The sequence below is a fragment of the Nanorana parkeri genome, unplaced genomic scaffold, assembly GCF_000935625.1.
Source record: "Nanorana parkeri isolate BGI_ZX_2015 unplaced genomic scaffold, ASM93562v1 scaffold1485, whole genome shotgun sequence".
NCBI classification, from domain to species: Eukaryota; Metazoa; Chordata; class Amphibia; order Anura; family Dicroglossidae; genus Nanorana; species Nanorana parkeri.
In genome coordinates, this window is record NW_017307753.1 from 44443 (window position 1) to 62230 (window position 17788).

The following is a 17788-nucleotide window of genomic DNA, read 5'->3' on the forward strand; positions in this document are numbered from 1 at the left end:
TGCACATTGTCGCAATGCGCTGTGAGCAAGCCCCAAGTCCGATTTTTGTTTTCATGTTTTACTGTTAATGGCTTTTATTAAACCCACAATTTAGAAAATGTTTTTATATTGTATGGGTGTAAAATAAATTAAAATAATTAGAGCAATACATACAGAAAAACCTTTGACAAAAGGTAAAAGCCATGTCAGACCTTTTTATAAATGAGTTGTCATGTCTTTGCTGCAATGTATGTTAATCATGAACCCATTTTGGGGGGAAAAGTACATAATCGTGAAGATGCTAATATTTATTCTTTTTGCCAGACTGACTTTTGAAAATGGGGGATGCTGCCAAGAGAAGCAAAAACGGAGGTTTAATGGATGAAGAAGATTTTAAAAGAACTCCTGGAAAGCAGTCCTACTTGGCTCATGATTCCCATGGGAACAATGAAGGAAAGAAGCTAGATCCCCAAAAGTCTAAACCTATTCCATATAGTAGCAGTCCCCGAAATGGGACTCTTCAAAACACTTTGAAAAACTTCAGCCCAGGGGGACGAGCAGGTACTAATCAAAAGGATGGAGGCAAAAGGTGGATGACGGAAGAGCAGAGAAGTAGCTCTGATAACTGGAGGGAAAGGCGATCCCAGGCATTTAACAGAGCAAGGAATGATTCAACGGGTGAGCAAGCTGATGGTTGTAGGTGGCAGGAAGGCGGGGAGCGTCGTAACCGATTGGGCAGAACTCCGATACAGAAAGGTGCCTTTCCTGAAGATGGTTCTGATCAAACTGGCATTTCTGGTAATATCACATAAAATATTACATTTATGAAGTATTGTATTTTAGTCCTCTGAATTTTGTGATTTTGTTTGAGCCTAACTGAAGGATCTCCATATGTATCTGACAGGTTGGCTTATGTTTGATTTTTCTAATTCCAATTATAGTGTAAAATACTTGCAGCAGTGTTTCAAGACACATGAAGTGAAACTGTCCAGATAGAAATGTAGGAGTTTCCATTGTTGCCTTGGTTTTGAAGGTGTGAACTCTGAGCTGTCATTCTTGCCTTACTACTTCCATCACCGAGTTTGAACAAGTAGTCAGCCAGAATCGGAGTTTGAAAAACATAAAAACACACAAACGTCACTTGCTTCATGGATTTTCTGGGGCAGTGACAAAAGTAGCAAAGGCTGGATTAGAACAGCTGCAGTGCCGGCAACTATGTTGGCTGTGGCAAGGCATATTTCTATCTTCACAGGTCATTTTAACTCCTGTTTTCCTGCAAGCTGAGTAGAAGCTTCAAAAGGGATTGTGGGGGTACAGACTGTCCCTGTAGACTTGATAGAGATGTCTGTTCTGTGCAAAACACCTTATTCTGATCATGTTCACGAGTCAGTAGTAAAAGGGTAATTGCTACATCTTCAGAAGAGGAGGAGGTAAGAATATGACCTACAGTTTGCTAACATCCTTGCAGTAGATGTAATAAACCTGGCATTTCATTGTTTTATGCTAAGATTGTGACTTTCTATGTTGCGTGTGGGCTTTTTATTTTTTCTCTCTGACGTTCTCAGCAGTTTTTTTTAAAAACCTATTTAACTTTTTTTTTCCAGTGACACGAAATAAACAAAAGCGTGACAGACGTCGCTACAAGTCTGAGCAGGAAGAGGATGACTGCCTAGAAAGCCCGGTCATAGATGAGTCAACATTGTCCGAGAAGGAGTTGCTGGGACTCAAGCAAGCAGAGGAACGCTTAAAGCGAGACTGTATTTACAGACTGAAAAGGGTATGAGACACCTACACTGCCTATACTCTTTAGACAATCTTGTATTTCATGTTCTAAAAATAGCAGGGCTGTGATAATTCACTGCTTGTTCTTGGATCACACCTAGCACAGAAAATGCACTGCAGGGCGGTTTGTGTGTTCCTTATTGCAGGTTGTTTATAAATGTGTTTTTTTTTTTTATTTTAGGCTTTCAGTAGAATTTTTGCTGTTCTAATGGAGACTGGTATCCATGCATTTAGTATGGTTACTACATTTCTAATTCCCTTAAAACTTAAATTGACCCTAAACTTGTGGTTTAAATCTTAAAAATGTATTCAAGTACCTTTTAACTATGAACAAAAATGTGTCTGATTTGTGCATCACTCAGCTGTAGATTCTCAAATCATCTCTGAATTGGTGCTGACACTGTCCTTCCTTCTGGAGGGTGGCTACTTTTGTTTCCCATGGTCCCTGTGTGTGTTGTAAAGTAGCCACCACTCAAAACTGACTCTTGTGGACTACAATCTCTCAATACAAATTGGTAAACTAAATGTGAGATTGTAGTCCATCATGGGAGTGAGCTTGGAGTGTGAGACTTAGAGGCTTATTCCTATGATGTGTTTCCTTCAATATGTGTTTGCCTAAAATATTATGACCTATTTAAATATATGGTTTTATATGGTTTTCCTTTTGGCTATATCCGATACCAGTGACAGACCTAACCCTTTCAGGTTTAAAAAAATTGTATATGCAACATCACTGGTCTCTGCGACCAGTCAATGCATTGCAGTTCTTCAGGGCTAGGTTTTGGACCAAGTATTAGCCATTAGCCTTCAGCATCTAAAGCATATGAGCCTGCTACTTGAAAGGACAGTGACCGTTTTACCTGTTTCCATATTAAGTATTCGATGGACAGTTGATTTTTAGACCAATTGCCTTTTAGAATGCAGAGCCAGGTTTAGGTTGGGGCAGCTGCATGGAACATCCAAAAAGTGCCTTGGGCCTCCTGGAGCTGCTACTTGGGGTAGGAGTGACACTTTTGCCATTTAAAGTGAGCTTCTCCCTTATTCCTAGGCCATTGTAGACTTTTACAAGTAAAAAAAAAAAAGGGTAAGAGCAGACAGGTATTCTACTGCCATTGCTCACTAGGAACCCCTTCTGTGTGCCCCTCAGTCTCCCTTTGTTACCATAAGCCTGACTTCAGTAAACATCTAATATAATCTGGTCAGCCTTATGTCTTGAAGTGGCCTTTTGTACCTCTGTAACCCCAGAGCATAGTGGATTGTATTGAAGGTACTAGCACTACCAATGGGCGCATTTTGCCAGTTTTAGGGGTAGCGTATATGATAAATGATACAAAGAACCTCAGGGATAAATATCAAATACAAAAACTTGCTGCTAAATGCCATTACATTGTGCAAAAGTAATGGTTCTAGCACAGAAACGTATAGGGTCATCACTTAAAATAGGGCACAGTTGTCTATAGCACATTGAACCCCGCAACCTCCTACTACAGGTGTTTAACTTGGGGTTAACTATTTATATATAAAAAAAACCACATATATTCCCTCTTCATATAAGAATCGGGCCCCATGAAAATCCATCTCATCACAGCAAGGCTATAGCAGCTATATTATCCATGGAATGCAAGGATAGATGGGACTCGGGAGCTTTCCTGCAAATAAGGGAAGATGGTTTAATTCTCTCCACAATGAAAAACTGCCATAGCACTGCATCCCTGTAGCATGTAGCCAATTGTGCAAATGTAACAGTGAAACAGGTATTCAACAGAAGACTGCAAATACAGATGACCAGCTTCTCTTTTTAGTGCTATCCACAATGGACAACTGCTGTAGCACTATATCCTTGTGGCATGTAACCCATTGTACAAATGGTAGCTGCAATTTGTTTTTCTTGACCAGAATATCTATGTTAGATCTATTTGCACAACAAGGATACAGTGTTATGGCAGTTGTTCATTGTGGAGAAAACAAAGCTATTTTCTAACCTTATTTGCAGGAAATCTCCACAGACCTGATAGTGTATCTATCCTGCATTCCATTGATAATACTGCTGCTATAGCCTTGCTGTGATGAGACTTTGATCTTTATAATGCTTGATCACTTATGTTATAGGGAGTATATAGGGCTGGTTTTAATAAAAAACTAATCTTGCCTGAAACACCTGCAGTAGGTGGTTTAATGTGCTATAGACCACATTGATTTGTTGTAATGCTAGCTGTATGAGTTTGTGTCCCTATCATAACTTTTTTGCAATTTATTTTAAATTAAGAGTTTTTGTAATGTATATTTATCCCTGAGGTTCTGTATACCATTTCTTTTATGTATAAAGTTTTTGAAATTTAAGGAACCAGTGCTAATTTAGAGTCGGGAAGATATACCGTACATAAACTGGCTGTTTTAATGTAGGTACTTGTATTTCTTTTCTTTGTTCTAGAAGTAGACCTGCAGAAAAAGTATCAAGATTCCTGCTTGCCTGTCCAGTGCATGACTGAATTTTCTGTTGTCTTAATAGTTAATGGGTATTAAACTAGGCATGATGCTAAATCAGCCAAAATTCAAGGCATGTGTTGCCCATTTTAGCACAACCAGGCTCCATAAACTTTGATTGGTAAATTGTTGGCCAAAGAGTAACTTCATCCAGTCTGAGGCAGGTGCTGTTCAGGTATTCAGCCTGCTGTGGGGTGTTGATGGCTCTCTGAATACAATGGCCAGCAGTGGAGATTCCTCCACCTATGCGGTTTAGTGTGGATAGGGGAATCGGGTTATTTCTCATGTTTATCCCCACTAGCTTTAGTGTTCATCATGCAGGTTCCCAGTCATTTTTATTGTTTGCTTTAGAGTGACACTAAACTCAAGAGTTAAATCCTAAAAATGCATTAAAATGTAGCTTATTCGTATCACTCGGCTGTAGATCCCCCAAATCATCTCTGAATTCATGCTAACACTGTCCTTCCTTCTGGAAGGTGGCTACTTTTGTTCCCCATGGTCCCCATTTTTGTTGTAAAGTAGTCACCACTCCAAGCTCACTCCCGTGATGGGACTACAATCTCAATACAAATTGGTAAACTGAACATGAGATTGTAGTCCATCACGGGAGTGAGCTTGGAGTGGTGACTACTTTTCAACAAACATGGGGACAACCACAGTTGCCCCACCACATTTTCCCTAATGTCTGACTGTATTTTTAACTACCACTAGGAAAAAACGTTTTATTTAGGTTAGCTCAAAGAGGAAAACCATTTACTAATTTTATAACTGGAAAAAGCTTCACACAACCTTTTGTAAGTCTTATGAAAAAATTAGTAACTTTCTTCACTTGAAGACTTTCAGAATTGCACTTGCTGGCTGTGGATTGATTTGGCATGATTTTGTGTTTCCCCACTTTGCTATATTCTGACACCTCTACTAAACAAATCTGAGTTAATCAGTGTGGCTGCCTGTTTCTGCATCTAGTAAACAGTCCAATACTTCTGCTTGGCATTAGCATTTACTGTTTATGGCTTTGGAATAGGTAATTAAGTTGTGGTTTTTTTGTTTTTTTTGGTATCTTGCAGCGCCCTCAAAAGTATCCTACAGCGATTTATACATGTGATCTTTGTGCTGCCCTTGTTGATTCTATATCCTCTGCACACAAACACATCAAAGAGAAAAGACACAAGAGGAATTTAAAGGTAAGCAAGTTGTATTATATGCTATGCGTGAGTAGTACAATGTACACTAGGCACTCAAAACTGCTTTTCTGGGTGAGAACGGTAAGAATTGCTTTCTACTATGTGCATCACAAGTGTGTACTGTGTGTTGATGGATGATAGTACTGCCCTGACCATCTGGGGAAATCCCAGGCAGATATTCAGAGTGACTTTATGCATCAAAGGGGCAGTGGCTTCTGGAAGACTGACTCTGCTGTTCCACAGGATGAGGACATACAGTGGGTATAGAAAAGAATCGCCCTCCCTTTTAAAAATCACATTTTGTTGTGTTGCAGCCTGAAATGAAGACGGATACAGTTTGTTTTTATCCAGCTGTATTTACTTAGTGCAACTTATAAAATCCAAGTAAAAGATACATCACCAACATGCCAGGGGAAAACAAAAAAAACAGTTGGAAAAAGGATCACCCCCTTGTGTCAGTATTTGTTGAACCACCTTTTTGCTTTAATTATAGCCTTTAGTTTGTTGGGTTATGCCTCTAGTAACTTTGCACATCTAGACTTTGCAATATTTGCCCACTCTTCTTTGCAGTTCTGCTCAAGTTCAGTTAAAATTGATGGTGGCCGTTTGTGCACTGCAGTCTTCAAGTCATTCCACAGGTTTTCAATAGCGTTTAAGTCTGGGCTCTCACTAGGCCATGCAAGGACATTCACCTTTTTTTTTTTCCCTCCAACCACTTTGTGGTCATTTTTGCTGTGCGCTTTGGGTCATTGTCATGTTGGAAGGTAAACCTTCTTCCCATTGACAACTTTCTGGCAGAGGGCAGCAGAATTTCCTAAAGAATTTGATGGTATTTTGCCCCATCCATTTTTCCTTCTATCCTAACAAGTGCTCCAGTCCCTGCTGCAGAGAAACCCCCATAACAGGATATTACCCCCTCCATGCTTTACTGTAGGCATGGTGTTGTTTGGATAGTGAGCTGTATTGGATTTTCTCCAGACATATAGTTTGCTGTTTGAGGCCAAACAATTCAAGTTTATTCTCATCTGACCATAACACCTTTTTTCCATATGACCTCGGTATCTTCAAGCTGCATTTTGTCAAAGCTCAGTCGTGACTGTGTTGTACCAAATACCTTCCACTTCTTAATGACTGACTTCACAGTGCTTCTAGGCATTGATAAAGCCTTTGATGGGTTTTTTGTATCCATCGCCTGACTTGTGCCTGTCCACAACTTTATCCCGGAGATTCTTTGACAGTGTCTTGCCACTTATAGTTGAAAGTTTGCACTCCCCAGGGGCTGTAAAGCTCCAGGACAATGCTTTTTATGCTGAGGTAATCAAAATGACCACAGTTGAAAGTCACATGGTTTTGTGTGCCATTGAGGTGATTATCTGCACCTGATTGCGTTTACAAGGGATTTTTAGGAGGGGGTGATCCTTTATACTTTTCAGTGATTTTTTTTCATATTTTTTTTTCTGACATGTTGGTGTTATATCTTTAACTTGGATGTTATAAGTTGCACTGAGTAAATACAGCTGGATAAAACAAACGGTCTTCATTTCAGGCTGCAAAGTAACAAAATGTGGTTGTTTCTTTTCTATACCCATTGTATGCTTGTGTTTTGGAGACAGGTCTTGGGATTCAGTCGCTGAAGTTTTATTCTTGCTCTGGAAGGTGGTGTTCAGGCACTTGAACTGGTGGAGGTCATTGCAGAGCTGTTTTCTTTTAAAGGGTTATTAAACCCTCATTTGTTTTTGCAGATATCTACTGCTAGCAAGCAGTAGATCTATGTAAAACGATTTAAAAAAAAACTTTTTCAAAGGGTTAATACTTACCTGTGTCTCCGCCACGTGCTCCCATCCAAACACCTGAAAATTTCTCAGGCGGCCGCATAAGATCTTGGGGTGGGCGCATGCGCAGTTCGGCCGGCGACTAGGAGAGACACAAGGTAAGTCTAATGGGGCAGCGTGCATCCGCACAGACCAGAGAGGCAGCTAAAAACTACAGGAAACAAGGAAGATGATTGGATTAAGAGGCATCATTTAAGGTAAGTCCCTACATTAGCACTGTGGGGCTGGGGAGAGAATTTTGCACTTAATGTCACTTGAAGCCTTGCAGAATCCCTACTGGAAACTCTGTACTCCTGTATAGTGGTAAAATGATTGCTGCACTATACTAATATCTATGTAGTCTGCAGGCACTAGATTTCCATCTGGCATCTCGTGATGCTGATAGGAGTTGGGAAGTGCTTCATTAGATGCTGGAGATGTATAGATATATAATGTGTATACAATTTTTTTTGTTTAGTTTTTAAGCTTGCCCTAATTTTATATAACTCTACTTAGCTTTATGACATGTGTATTGTCGTTGTGAATAATTATCATAAGTTTGGTTTTGTAGGAAAAAAGGCAAGAGGAATTACTGATGACTCTGCCACCACCAACTGAATCCCAAATACAAGCAATCGGTGTAGCAATTAGTAAAGTGGTTCAGGAGCATGGTATGGATGAAGAAGACTTGGTTGAAAGGCTATCCACAGTCTCTGCTATGGAAGCACTTATTCATGAAAATCTTCCAGGTTTGTTGCAAGTTTGCTTATTAAGTGGTTGTAATTTATTTAAATTTTTTTATCTAGTCCTTTTTATATTCTTTCTTTCTACATTCACAGGCTGCTCCCTTAGGCTGTATGGATCCTCCTGCAGCAGAATGGGATTCAAAAACTCTGATCTGAACATAGATATTCAATTTCCTGCCAGTGTAAGTCTTCCTCCTCCGCTTGGAATCTGACGTATTTACTTTGTATTTCAACTGGGTAAAAGATAACGTGGGCCAAGAAATAACTTCTTTTTTTTTTTGCAGATGAATCAACCAGATGTTCTTTTATTAGTTCAAGACAGCCTGAAACATAGTGGTAAGAATAATTGCTAGTTTGCTGGGGGGGGTGTGTGGTTTATTGTGAATGGGAGAAAAACTATCCATTCTGCCTTCTCGATTTGGCTATTGGTGGGTCTATTCTGCCATTATGATCTACCTGCTAGTAATCCTATAAAGTTAGTTTGGTTTCATTAGAAGTCAGAATTCCTGATCATCAGGTCCATGCTTCAGAAATGGTTAAAACCAAGGATGCATCGATACCGGTATTTTGGTACCGAGTACCGATATTTTTTTTTGCCAATGCCAATTAGAGTAACGGAAGTCCCATTCAGGGGGAAAAAAAAGGCCATATGCAAGATTCATATAGGGCTATTTGTTTGAGGTAGTTTGCTTTAAAAATTGTCATTGTACCACTGCTAGGCTATGCAGGAAAACTGATAAATTCAACATTGTGCATATGTATTGTAGAGACCTTGGATACCACTCCTTGCACCTGGGGAATTGCCTACTATCTCCAGTGTGCTTTAAATTAATTCACTTGCACCCATCTGCATTGGAGGGGCTTTTTTTCGGTTTTTATAGTGCAGATTTGCTTGCTTTGCTTTCATATGTGTAGGCTTTCCTCTAACATTTATAGCCATCTTTACAATTTGTAGATTTGTTCGTAGACTTCGATGCTGATTTCCACGCAAGAGTGCCCGTTGTGGTCTGTACAGAAAAGAGAAGGTTTGAACACTTTTTGTAAATTTTATTAACTATTCTTAAAACTATTGGTAAAATGCATGATAAAGCTGAAGTCTAGGCAAAAAGGAACTTGCACTTTGGGCCTTCAAAGTAATGAAGGATGTCTCACTTTATTAAACTGCTCTTTTGCTTGAAGAAATGCAAAAACAATATGCTGGAACTGCCCTAACTGTTCTCTTTTTAGCTGTATCTGTGCCATTTTCAGTCTGGCCCATGATGCTTTCACTTGGGTGCATTTGTTGGCTACCATTCCTCTACTTGTGAACTGAGTTTTTTTTTTTTTTCCCCCTCTTCTGTTCCAGTGATGAAAGCTATACTTAACTGAATCTGGGAGATATGCCAGAACCTGTACTTGGGTTCAAATGTTCTCTTCGCATAAAGCACCTGCCAGTGCTTGGCTTGTGCTCCACCTTATCAAATAGATATGTGCAGATATGTACTATATCAAATTTTTTAGTCTATCTAACACTAATGTGAATCTTAATTTTCACTCTTCCCGATAGTGGTCGTCTTTGTAAAGTAAGTGCCGGCAATGAAAATGCTTGTCTCACTACCAGCCTTCTCACTACTTTGGGCTTACTGGAATCAAGGCTCATGCCTCTGGTTGTGGCTTTTAGATACTGGGCAAAGGTAAATGCTCTTACTGTTTTATTCTTTGCATGGTTTATTGTGAAGTTATAACATTTCATAGATGGATTTAGTAAATCTTGAAAGTGTGCACTGGTCTTGGCAAAGTGTGGTAGTATATTGATGGCATATAACCACAGTGTAATTTTTAAAAAAAGCCCTTTTTAAAGCTCATTATTTTAAACCTTAATGATTGTCCTAAGAGTTCTACCTCGATGTGCAGGGTATACCTATGTGTCACACAATTTGGTTTTACTACATACATCCTAATATATTGTACATGTTGGGTTTTTTGGGGTCTTAAGCTGACTCCACACCTTTTTGCTTTCCAGTAACGCATGTTAAGACAACTGTACCCTTTAGTACAAGAACTTCTATGACAATGCATGTGCCAATGCACAACATTGCTGACAAGCCCACTTTGTTATAATTTTGAGTAGGTGATCCCTGATGCCACTAGCCCCTATAGATGGTGTTCTTGTTCTTCATGTTTTGCGCCACCTCAGGGGTTCTGAAGAGTTACATTTTTTAAAGGGCTCAGAGCTGCTCACTTCTGAGTTCATTCAATATAGCAGAGATTGGTGAATTGGGAGTTCACTGTTCTGCACTACTCTCAATCCTGAATACATTTGTTGTGGCTCTGGACTCCCAAAGGAGGCTAAGCAGTATTTTTTTTTGTTCACTTTAATTATCCTAAACTGTAGTTATCTTAACATGCCTGCACACAAGGCCATGCATCATCTAGAGTACCCCAGTAGCCCTGAAGCTGCCAACGGGTATCTAGGCAATAAAATCCATATAATCTAAATTCCTGCTTCAGGGGGCTTGACTTGTAGGGTTAAAGCCAGAGATTGCCAGGCAACTAGTATGTGTGTATGTGTGTGTGTGTGTGTGTGTGTGTATATATATATATATATATGTAGTAGGGATGTACCGATACAAGCATCGTACTCGTGCAAATACTCCGATACATAAAACGAGTACCTGTGCCGTGTCCGCCATCTTCAGGGACCCGAATCCGCCGCACACAGGACCTCCCATCGCGTCTTCAATGAAGCAAGATGGCTGCGACCTCCTCTGTCATCTGGATGATTGACATCATTGGATGATTGACAGGCTTCCTCACCAGTCAGTATCGGTACTCGGCCTTAAGTGGTATCGGTCCATCCCTAATATATAGATGTCCCGATGCCACTTTTTCAGGCCCAAGTACGTCTTACCTCATGTACTTGCCGATACCAATTACTGATACTTTTTCTTAAAGGGACAGGTGACTTTAAATGATCCATAAGCAATTCTGCCCTGCTAACATGAATAGGTTAAATCATGATCCATAGTACATAACATGTAGTTGTACTATGGATCATTTCACCCATTCATGTTAGCAGGGGATCATTCTAAATCTATTGCTGCAATGTATGGGACAATTGTGCTGTAACTGTACAGTACATATAGATATACAATTCTGCACTGCTAACATGAATGGGTTAAGATGCTTTGTTTACATTTACCAAGAATTGTCTGAGTGCCATAGGAGCCCTGTGATCAACCCTCCGTCATATAGTGGCACTTGGTTGAATGGGGGTCTGGCAAATCAGATTTCTATTGAGAAAATGAAGAATCACTGATTTAATAGGTACAGCTTTTTGTTATTTTAAGTTTGGTTTAACAAGCAGCCATTACCATATCTTGCATTCATATTACTTTTCATTTTAAGTATTTGCTTTTGTCCTAAACTCTATATTTTGTCTGCAGCTCTGTGGAATAGACAGACCTGAAGAAGGGGGTTTACCACCATATGTACTTGCTCTCATGGTTGTGTTCTTCTTTCAACAAAGAAATGAGTCTGTTCTACCGGTGTATTTGGGATCATGGGTATGTACTGCCACTTCTTTATAATCCCAATATCTAAAAGTCTTGGGTGATGTTGGTCTAAGATTATGTATATAGTTACAATGTAGAAAACGACACAATGTTTATGGATATTTAATGCTAAACTCCAGTCAAACCATGCATATATTGGAGCTGTTTTACTTGCAAAAAGATTTGTGTTTCTGTCCATCCAGTCATAAGAGTTGCACAGGTATGGCACACAGCACATTCAGATCTTGCAAGACAGAAGACCCATTTTTTTTTTTTCTGCTGCAGATCAGTAGCACATACAGGACAGTGAAAGGAGAATAAGCACGCTCATGCGCTGTTCTGTCACACTGCTCTCCTCCCATCAGCATGCCAGTTTATTAATGAAAACAGAGCTACACTAGGGAGCCAGGCAGGCAATTGCAAAAAATGCCTAATTTGTTGTCTACGAAAGCTCACGTTCAGCGGATATTTAATGGTGCCTGCTGGTTCCTAGGCTACAGCATACAACTGAAGCATGTAATAACTTGCTCTACCTTGTATCCATTCATTGCTGTACTCTTCATATGCACCTGTGAAATTCAATAAAAATGCATCAGTGTAGAGAGGAAAGCTACATCTCTAATGGGGGGGGGGGTCCACGCTCGCATATGGAAGTCTGGCAATTCTCTCAGTCCCCCCCTTTTTTGAGACTGAATGCAGGATTTGAATGTCTTTTTGTGCATTTCAGATTGAAGGCTTTTCCGTGTCCAAACTGGGCCAATTTAGCTTGCGAGAGCTTGACAAGGAGTATGTGACTTGGATACAGACTGCTGGAGATGGGGAGAGTCTCCAAAATGAGCAACGCCAGTTAAACGGAAAGGTAAGTAGTCTTATGTTTTAGCATTAACTGACATTTAGCAGATGAGTAATAAAACCTTTTTTTTGCTAGAAAGTTGCATTCCATATCTAATCTAACAATCAAATAATGAATTGATAAAACAAGAACACCCACACTCACTGTAACTTGGTTTTATTACACGTGGATCCTGCCAGTAGATCAATTATATTTCCTTTTCCTATAATAGTGTGGCAAGGCAGTTCTGCAGGAAAGTCATACAGCATTATTACCTTGTAGTTTTTAAGCAGTTACAACAACTTATTCTTTTGGAAAAAATTTTTAAAGCATATCAAGCTGGCGTTTATGGATTATCCCAAACCCTGTCACTGACACCTTTTTTTGCTGGATAACTTGGCCTGTTAAGGGAAGTGGATACATTATTAATCTACTGGCAAGTTCAATGGGTACTAAAACCAATCCCCACCCTTTTTTTTTTTTTTATAACTTCATTAATAGACAGTTGTACTTAAAAGTAGCTTAATACTTTTTTGTTGAAGCTTAGCAATTATGTTTTAGTTTAAGTATCCCTGCTGCTGCATCTTAACCCAGTCACTTTTCTTGTATACACTGCACACAATCTTCCCTTGCAGTTAATCTGACCTATTGCACATGCTCACATCTTCACACATGTAGTGTACAGCGTATAGCAGAGCTGACCGAGCCTGCAGAAATCAAGGCACAATTTGAAAACCCTCCAGCAGCAGAATATTGGGTAGCTATTTTGGTTACTTGCAAATTCTTACAGGTATATTTGTATGTTACAAAATGCATTTCCAATATCATGGCTGCTCTTTATAGACCAACCCAGGCACGATGATTTCTCTGGATTAGGATATGCATGTAGTTCTTTGCAAACTGCTATAGGACTGCCAAATGTCTGTCATTGCAAAGGTAAAAGTGTTTTCTTGGCTCTCCTGGTTAATTCCATGCTTCTAGCTCAGACATCCGTGCTGAAGTTTTCTTAGACACTGGTATTTCAGCCCATCTCCACTCAGAAATGTTGCCTGCAGATGTGCCTTTTGTGAAGTGGAGAGTGGTTGGAGACCTCACACCAGCATTGGTGTCTAACGGAACTTTAGCACTGATGACTGCAATACACTAGGAGCTTTACTGTTTGGGAGAGCACTTTATAAACTGTGAGAGGAAAGCCAAATATATATCACTACAATGCTTTGGGTAAGAATTACTTTCATATCGTAATCCAGAGAAATTCTCACGTGTGGAACTGGGCTTTAAACTTAAAGGAGAACTGAGGTGAGTGATTTACACTCATCCACATAGTTGGAGCCGACATGTGATATTGAAACTGTCACAAGACGGCTCTATTGATTGGGAGGTGAGCGAACACATAGTCACTCGCTCACTTCCCGATCATCTCCCTGCAGAGAGGAGGAGGTTAGTATATGACATGTCCTCCCGTGACCCTAAAGAGAACTATGGGATAGAAAGGTTACCCCATAGTTCTCTTTTAAACACAAATTATTTGTCAGATGAAAAACCCTGGGACACTAGAAAATACAACAATTTTTAATAGTATTTTTTTTCTAGCTCATACACCTTTTTTTTTTTAGCAACTTCCTTGCATGGGCGATTCCCTGCACGTTGCATCCTACTTTAATCAATTATGCCAATTGCAAATGCACATATTTTCCAAGAGGGCAACAACGTTAGTTTACATATATGTGGTCAGACACCCAGAGTATGAAAATCCTATAAACGTACCTATCATTTTTACAGGTTCCAGTCATCTTTCCTGCGGAGAAACAGTGTTCTGCCTCCGTTGGTCAGCTGTGGGTTGACCTGTTAAAATTTTATGCTTTGGAGTTCAATATGGGTGACTTTGTCATCAATGTACGTGTTAAGGAGAAAATATCCAGGGAATTAAAGGACTGGCCTAAAAAACGTATTGCTGTGGAAGGTAATATTGCTTTACTTGTCTTAAACATCAGCTGATATACTTCATACAAAGCCTAACAATGTTTTGTCTTTAATATGTAGATCCATACTCTGTTAAGAGGAATGTTGCAAGATCCTTGAACAGTCAGTTAGTGTTTGAGTTCATGCTTCACTGTTTGAAGGCTACATACAAATATTTTGCCATGCCACAAAGTAAGTCTCAGAAATCCAAAAAGAAGCCCACCAATGCTACCTCAGTTGATCTGGAAGGCATACGAATCAAGAGTGAAAGTGAAAAACAATCAAACCTCATTCTTGATGCAAGTCAAAAACTGGAAAATTTGTCCATAGACGACAATGAAAACAAAGTGAACAATTCTGCCATTGGTATGAGCCACTGTGAAGGGTTAAACATTGTCGTAAAGAAAAAGCTAGTATTTAACACACTTGCTGATCTTGCTATCGAAGATGATTGTATAACTGAGGAAGCTCTGGCAAACCCTGAAGATGCCATCCAGAGCTGTAAAGATCTAGAGATTGCTCATGAAGGGTCCAATGATGACCAGCCTGTGGCAAAGGAAAAGCAACAAAATGATTACATTTTGATTAGTCATGGCTTTGATGATGACAGTGAGAGCGGAGATGCTCATGTGGCAGGCAATGAAGAAACGGACAGCCTTTCTGACTTCGAGGGGGGTTTGGGGGCTGAGGGTCATGACTTTCCTTTAGACGGTGCGGACATGTATGCTGGAAAGGCGGACTTGGATGAGGAAAGTACAGAGGATGATGAACTAGAGGAGATGGCGAATAATTCAGATGATGAGGATGAAGAAGATGAGGAAAACGGCTTACTTTTGAATCGCAGAGAGCATTTGGATAGTCTTACAGCAGATGAAGAGCTAGAGAACACGTATCCTGGTTCAGCAGATGATCTCTTGTCTGAAGACGACCAGCTGACGGAACATGTGTCTTCTGGTATTTTAAAAGCCGATGTAGAATTCCCTGGTACTTTAAAAGATGAAGATCCCAAACAGTTAATCACCGCCACTGACAACTGTGGCATTGAAGATGCTACTTTATTTTATGAATTTAGCAAGCCTACTTTCACCAAAGGCAAGGTATGACCTAAATGTTATTATGTAACATATGGGATAGGGAGGGAGAATTAATTTGGAAGTAATCATACCTTCCTTTAGACAGAACTTTTTTTGTTAATCGGCAAAAGACATTGGGGAATTGGCTGTAATGTTTTAACCCACCAAATTTTCTTTATTCCTCTCCTGGGGTTGTCAATTTTCCTATATACATGATTGCATTCACTTAAGTACATAAAAAAAGTTACGACCGTGTAAATGGTTCCCAAATCTGTGTTACTGTGTGATGCGTAATCATATGGTAAAGAAAAACAAAATGTTAATTGCCACCCCGGAGTGAACTAAATCTTTAATTTGTTCCTCACATGCGCCCCCTCCCAGACACTGCAGCTCACAAGGGGCAGTTTTCAGCAGCAAAGGCAATGTCAATCCAAAAATCACTGGGCAGGGCTTGGTGTAGCCAGCTGCTGGATTACATTGTGCAGGCTTGTGAATCGGCAGCGTCACAGCAGAAGTCATACTCCCTCCATCTTCTCATCCTACTGTAATGCATACAGGCAGAGTATTGACACTTGTTCAGCCATGTACCATTCACAGGAAGCTGCATTAAGTGGGATTTACTGGCAGGAACGGCGGTTTGAGAGACTTTGCAGGGGGCTAGGGAAAGTGCAGGTGCATTTTAAAGCAGAACTGTCTGCATATTGGTGGGGGCTCTTACTTTAATGTGTTTTTTACTTCCACATTTACCTCCTCACGGTGCCCACCTCCTGCTATTACAGTATTTGGCCCCAGTCACCTCACCCTCTTGCACCACTGCTTCTGGGTCCCATGATACTCTTAACCATTGAGAAAGCACTGATTATAGAACTTGTGTGTGCATCAACCCACCACCCAGCTCCATTCTTGACATCTTATAGATGCACACAAAAAAAAGTGCATGAAGACACTTTGCATAGAGGGCTGCATTCTATGATAGATTCTATGATCAATCAGAGACGGTCACAAGACAATCCTATTTTTCCTAGCCCACTGAAGTCTAGGGCCAAATTTATTTGGAATGAATACAAGAGTCCACATTAAGTGCACTGAGGGCTGCATCTATGTTGACAGCATTTTGGTTGTTAACCGGATTACCTGTACCTTGCAATATTGTATCCCTAAGAGAGGGTCCATAAAACATTCCTGTAGTATTCGATTCTAAAATGATGTAAAGGAGTGTAGAACTTCTCAATTGGAGTACATCTGGGGCCTCTTATTTTATTGTAAACCGGCCTAGGGCTGCAGCCTTTAACAAAAAACTGGCTTGACAGGTAATCTCTCTGAAATCCTTAATGTGTCTTTTTTATTTTTGGAACCTAGCTGCCTACTGTTGTGTGTAACCTGTGTAAGAAAGAAGGACATCTAAAAAAAGACTGCCCAGAAGACTTTAAAAAAATTGAACTGGAACCCTTGCCACCTTTAACATCCAAGTTTTGCCAAATTTTGGATCAAGTTTGTATGCAGTGTTACAGTAAGTGGGCTGAATATTGTACTGTAATATTTAGTATGTTCAGAAACTCCTATTCTATAGAGGTTATTTATATAACTGCAATTTCAAGCTTGTCGTAGATATGTTTCTTTAAAGTTGGTCTATTACAAAGCAAAACACATGGGTGATCTGGCTGAGTAGTCACTTCTAACTGTATACTTCTAGGACAGTGAAGCTGAACCTATTGGCTTGCTGCAGAATTCATAAGCAGCACATGAGTTAGATGCAAACGGCATCCATAGCAGCCAAGTCACACAGATGTGTTGCTTCATGACAGTCTATTTAATGATCCCATACACAGGCCATATTATTGGGAGAGAGTTTATCTTTTAGATGTGACCTGTTACAAAGTTCTGTGTATATGGTGTAAAGAATCTTGTCTAACCAACTAAGCTGAAGACTTGGTCACCAGGCGCTTGGGGAAACGTTGCTGAAACTATTAAGAATCAATGTTTACCTTTTATGGAGAATACTTCTTTAACCACTTGCCGTCCGCCCGTTGTAAAAAAACGGACGGCACTGCAGCATTGGCGAGTTGCCGTCTCCAGCGGGCATGCACGTGCAGAAAAGACCCGACCATTGCAAACACCCGTTACCGGGTGTTTCACATATAGACGATCGGCGGCTCCATAGCCCGCCGATCGCCTATATGTGCTCGTTTTTCGCAAGGCCCAGGGGTCCTAGAGACCCCTAATGTCTCCATAAAGAGGACCTGTCAGTGTGCCTTTGCTATTATATAGGGGGATTGTTATCCCCCTATATAATAGCAATAACAATAAGTGCAAAAAAATGTGTGTGTATGTGTGTGTATGTATGTGTGTGTATATATATGTATGTATATATATATATATATATGTATATATATATATTAAAG

At 40.0% G+C, this 17788-nt stretch overlaps 1 protein-coding gene across 1 annotated transcript in view; it reads left to right on the forward strand.

Annotated features, from left to right (window-relative positions):
• Positions 1-303: 303 nt before the first annotated feature.
• The window catches only part of ZCCHC6 (zinc finger CCHC-type containing 6), a 40952-nt gene continuing 23467 nt past the window's right edge, over positions 304-17788 (forward strand). Inside the window, exons 1-13 of the mRNA XM_018570248.1 lie at positions 304-777; positions 1584-1756; positions 5313-5429; positions 7812-7989; positions 8080-8168; positions 8271-8322; positions 8942-9011; positions 9533-9659; positions 11412-11531; positions 12247-12378; positions 14134-14314; positions 14395-15410; positions 16746-16896. Coding sequence (XP_018425750.1) covers positions 318-777; positions 1584-1756; positions 5313-5429; positions 7812-7989; positions 8080-8168; positions 8271-8322; positions 8942-9011; positions 9533-9659; positions 11412-11531; positions 12247-12378; positions 14134-14314; positions 14395-15410; positions 16746-16896 — 2866 coding nt within the window. The 5' untranslated portion in view covers positions 304-317. The remainder of the gene's footprint in view (positions 778-1583; positions 1757-5312; positions 5430-7811; positions 7990-8079; positions 8169-8270; positions 8323-8941; positions 9012-9532; positions 9660-11411; positions 11532-12246; positions 12379-14133; positions 14315-14394; positions 15411-16745; positions 16897-17788) is intronic.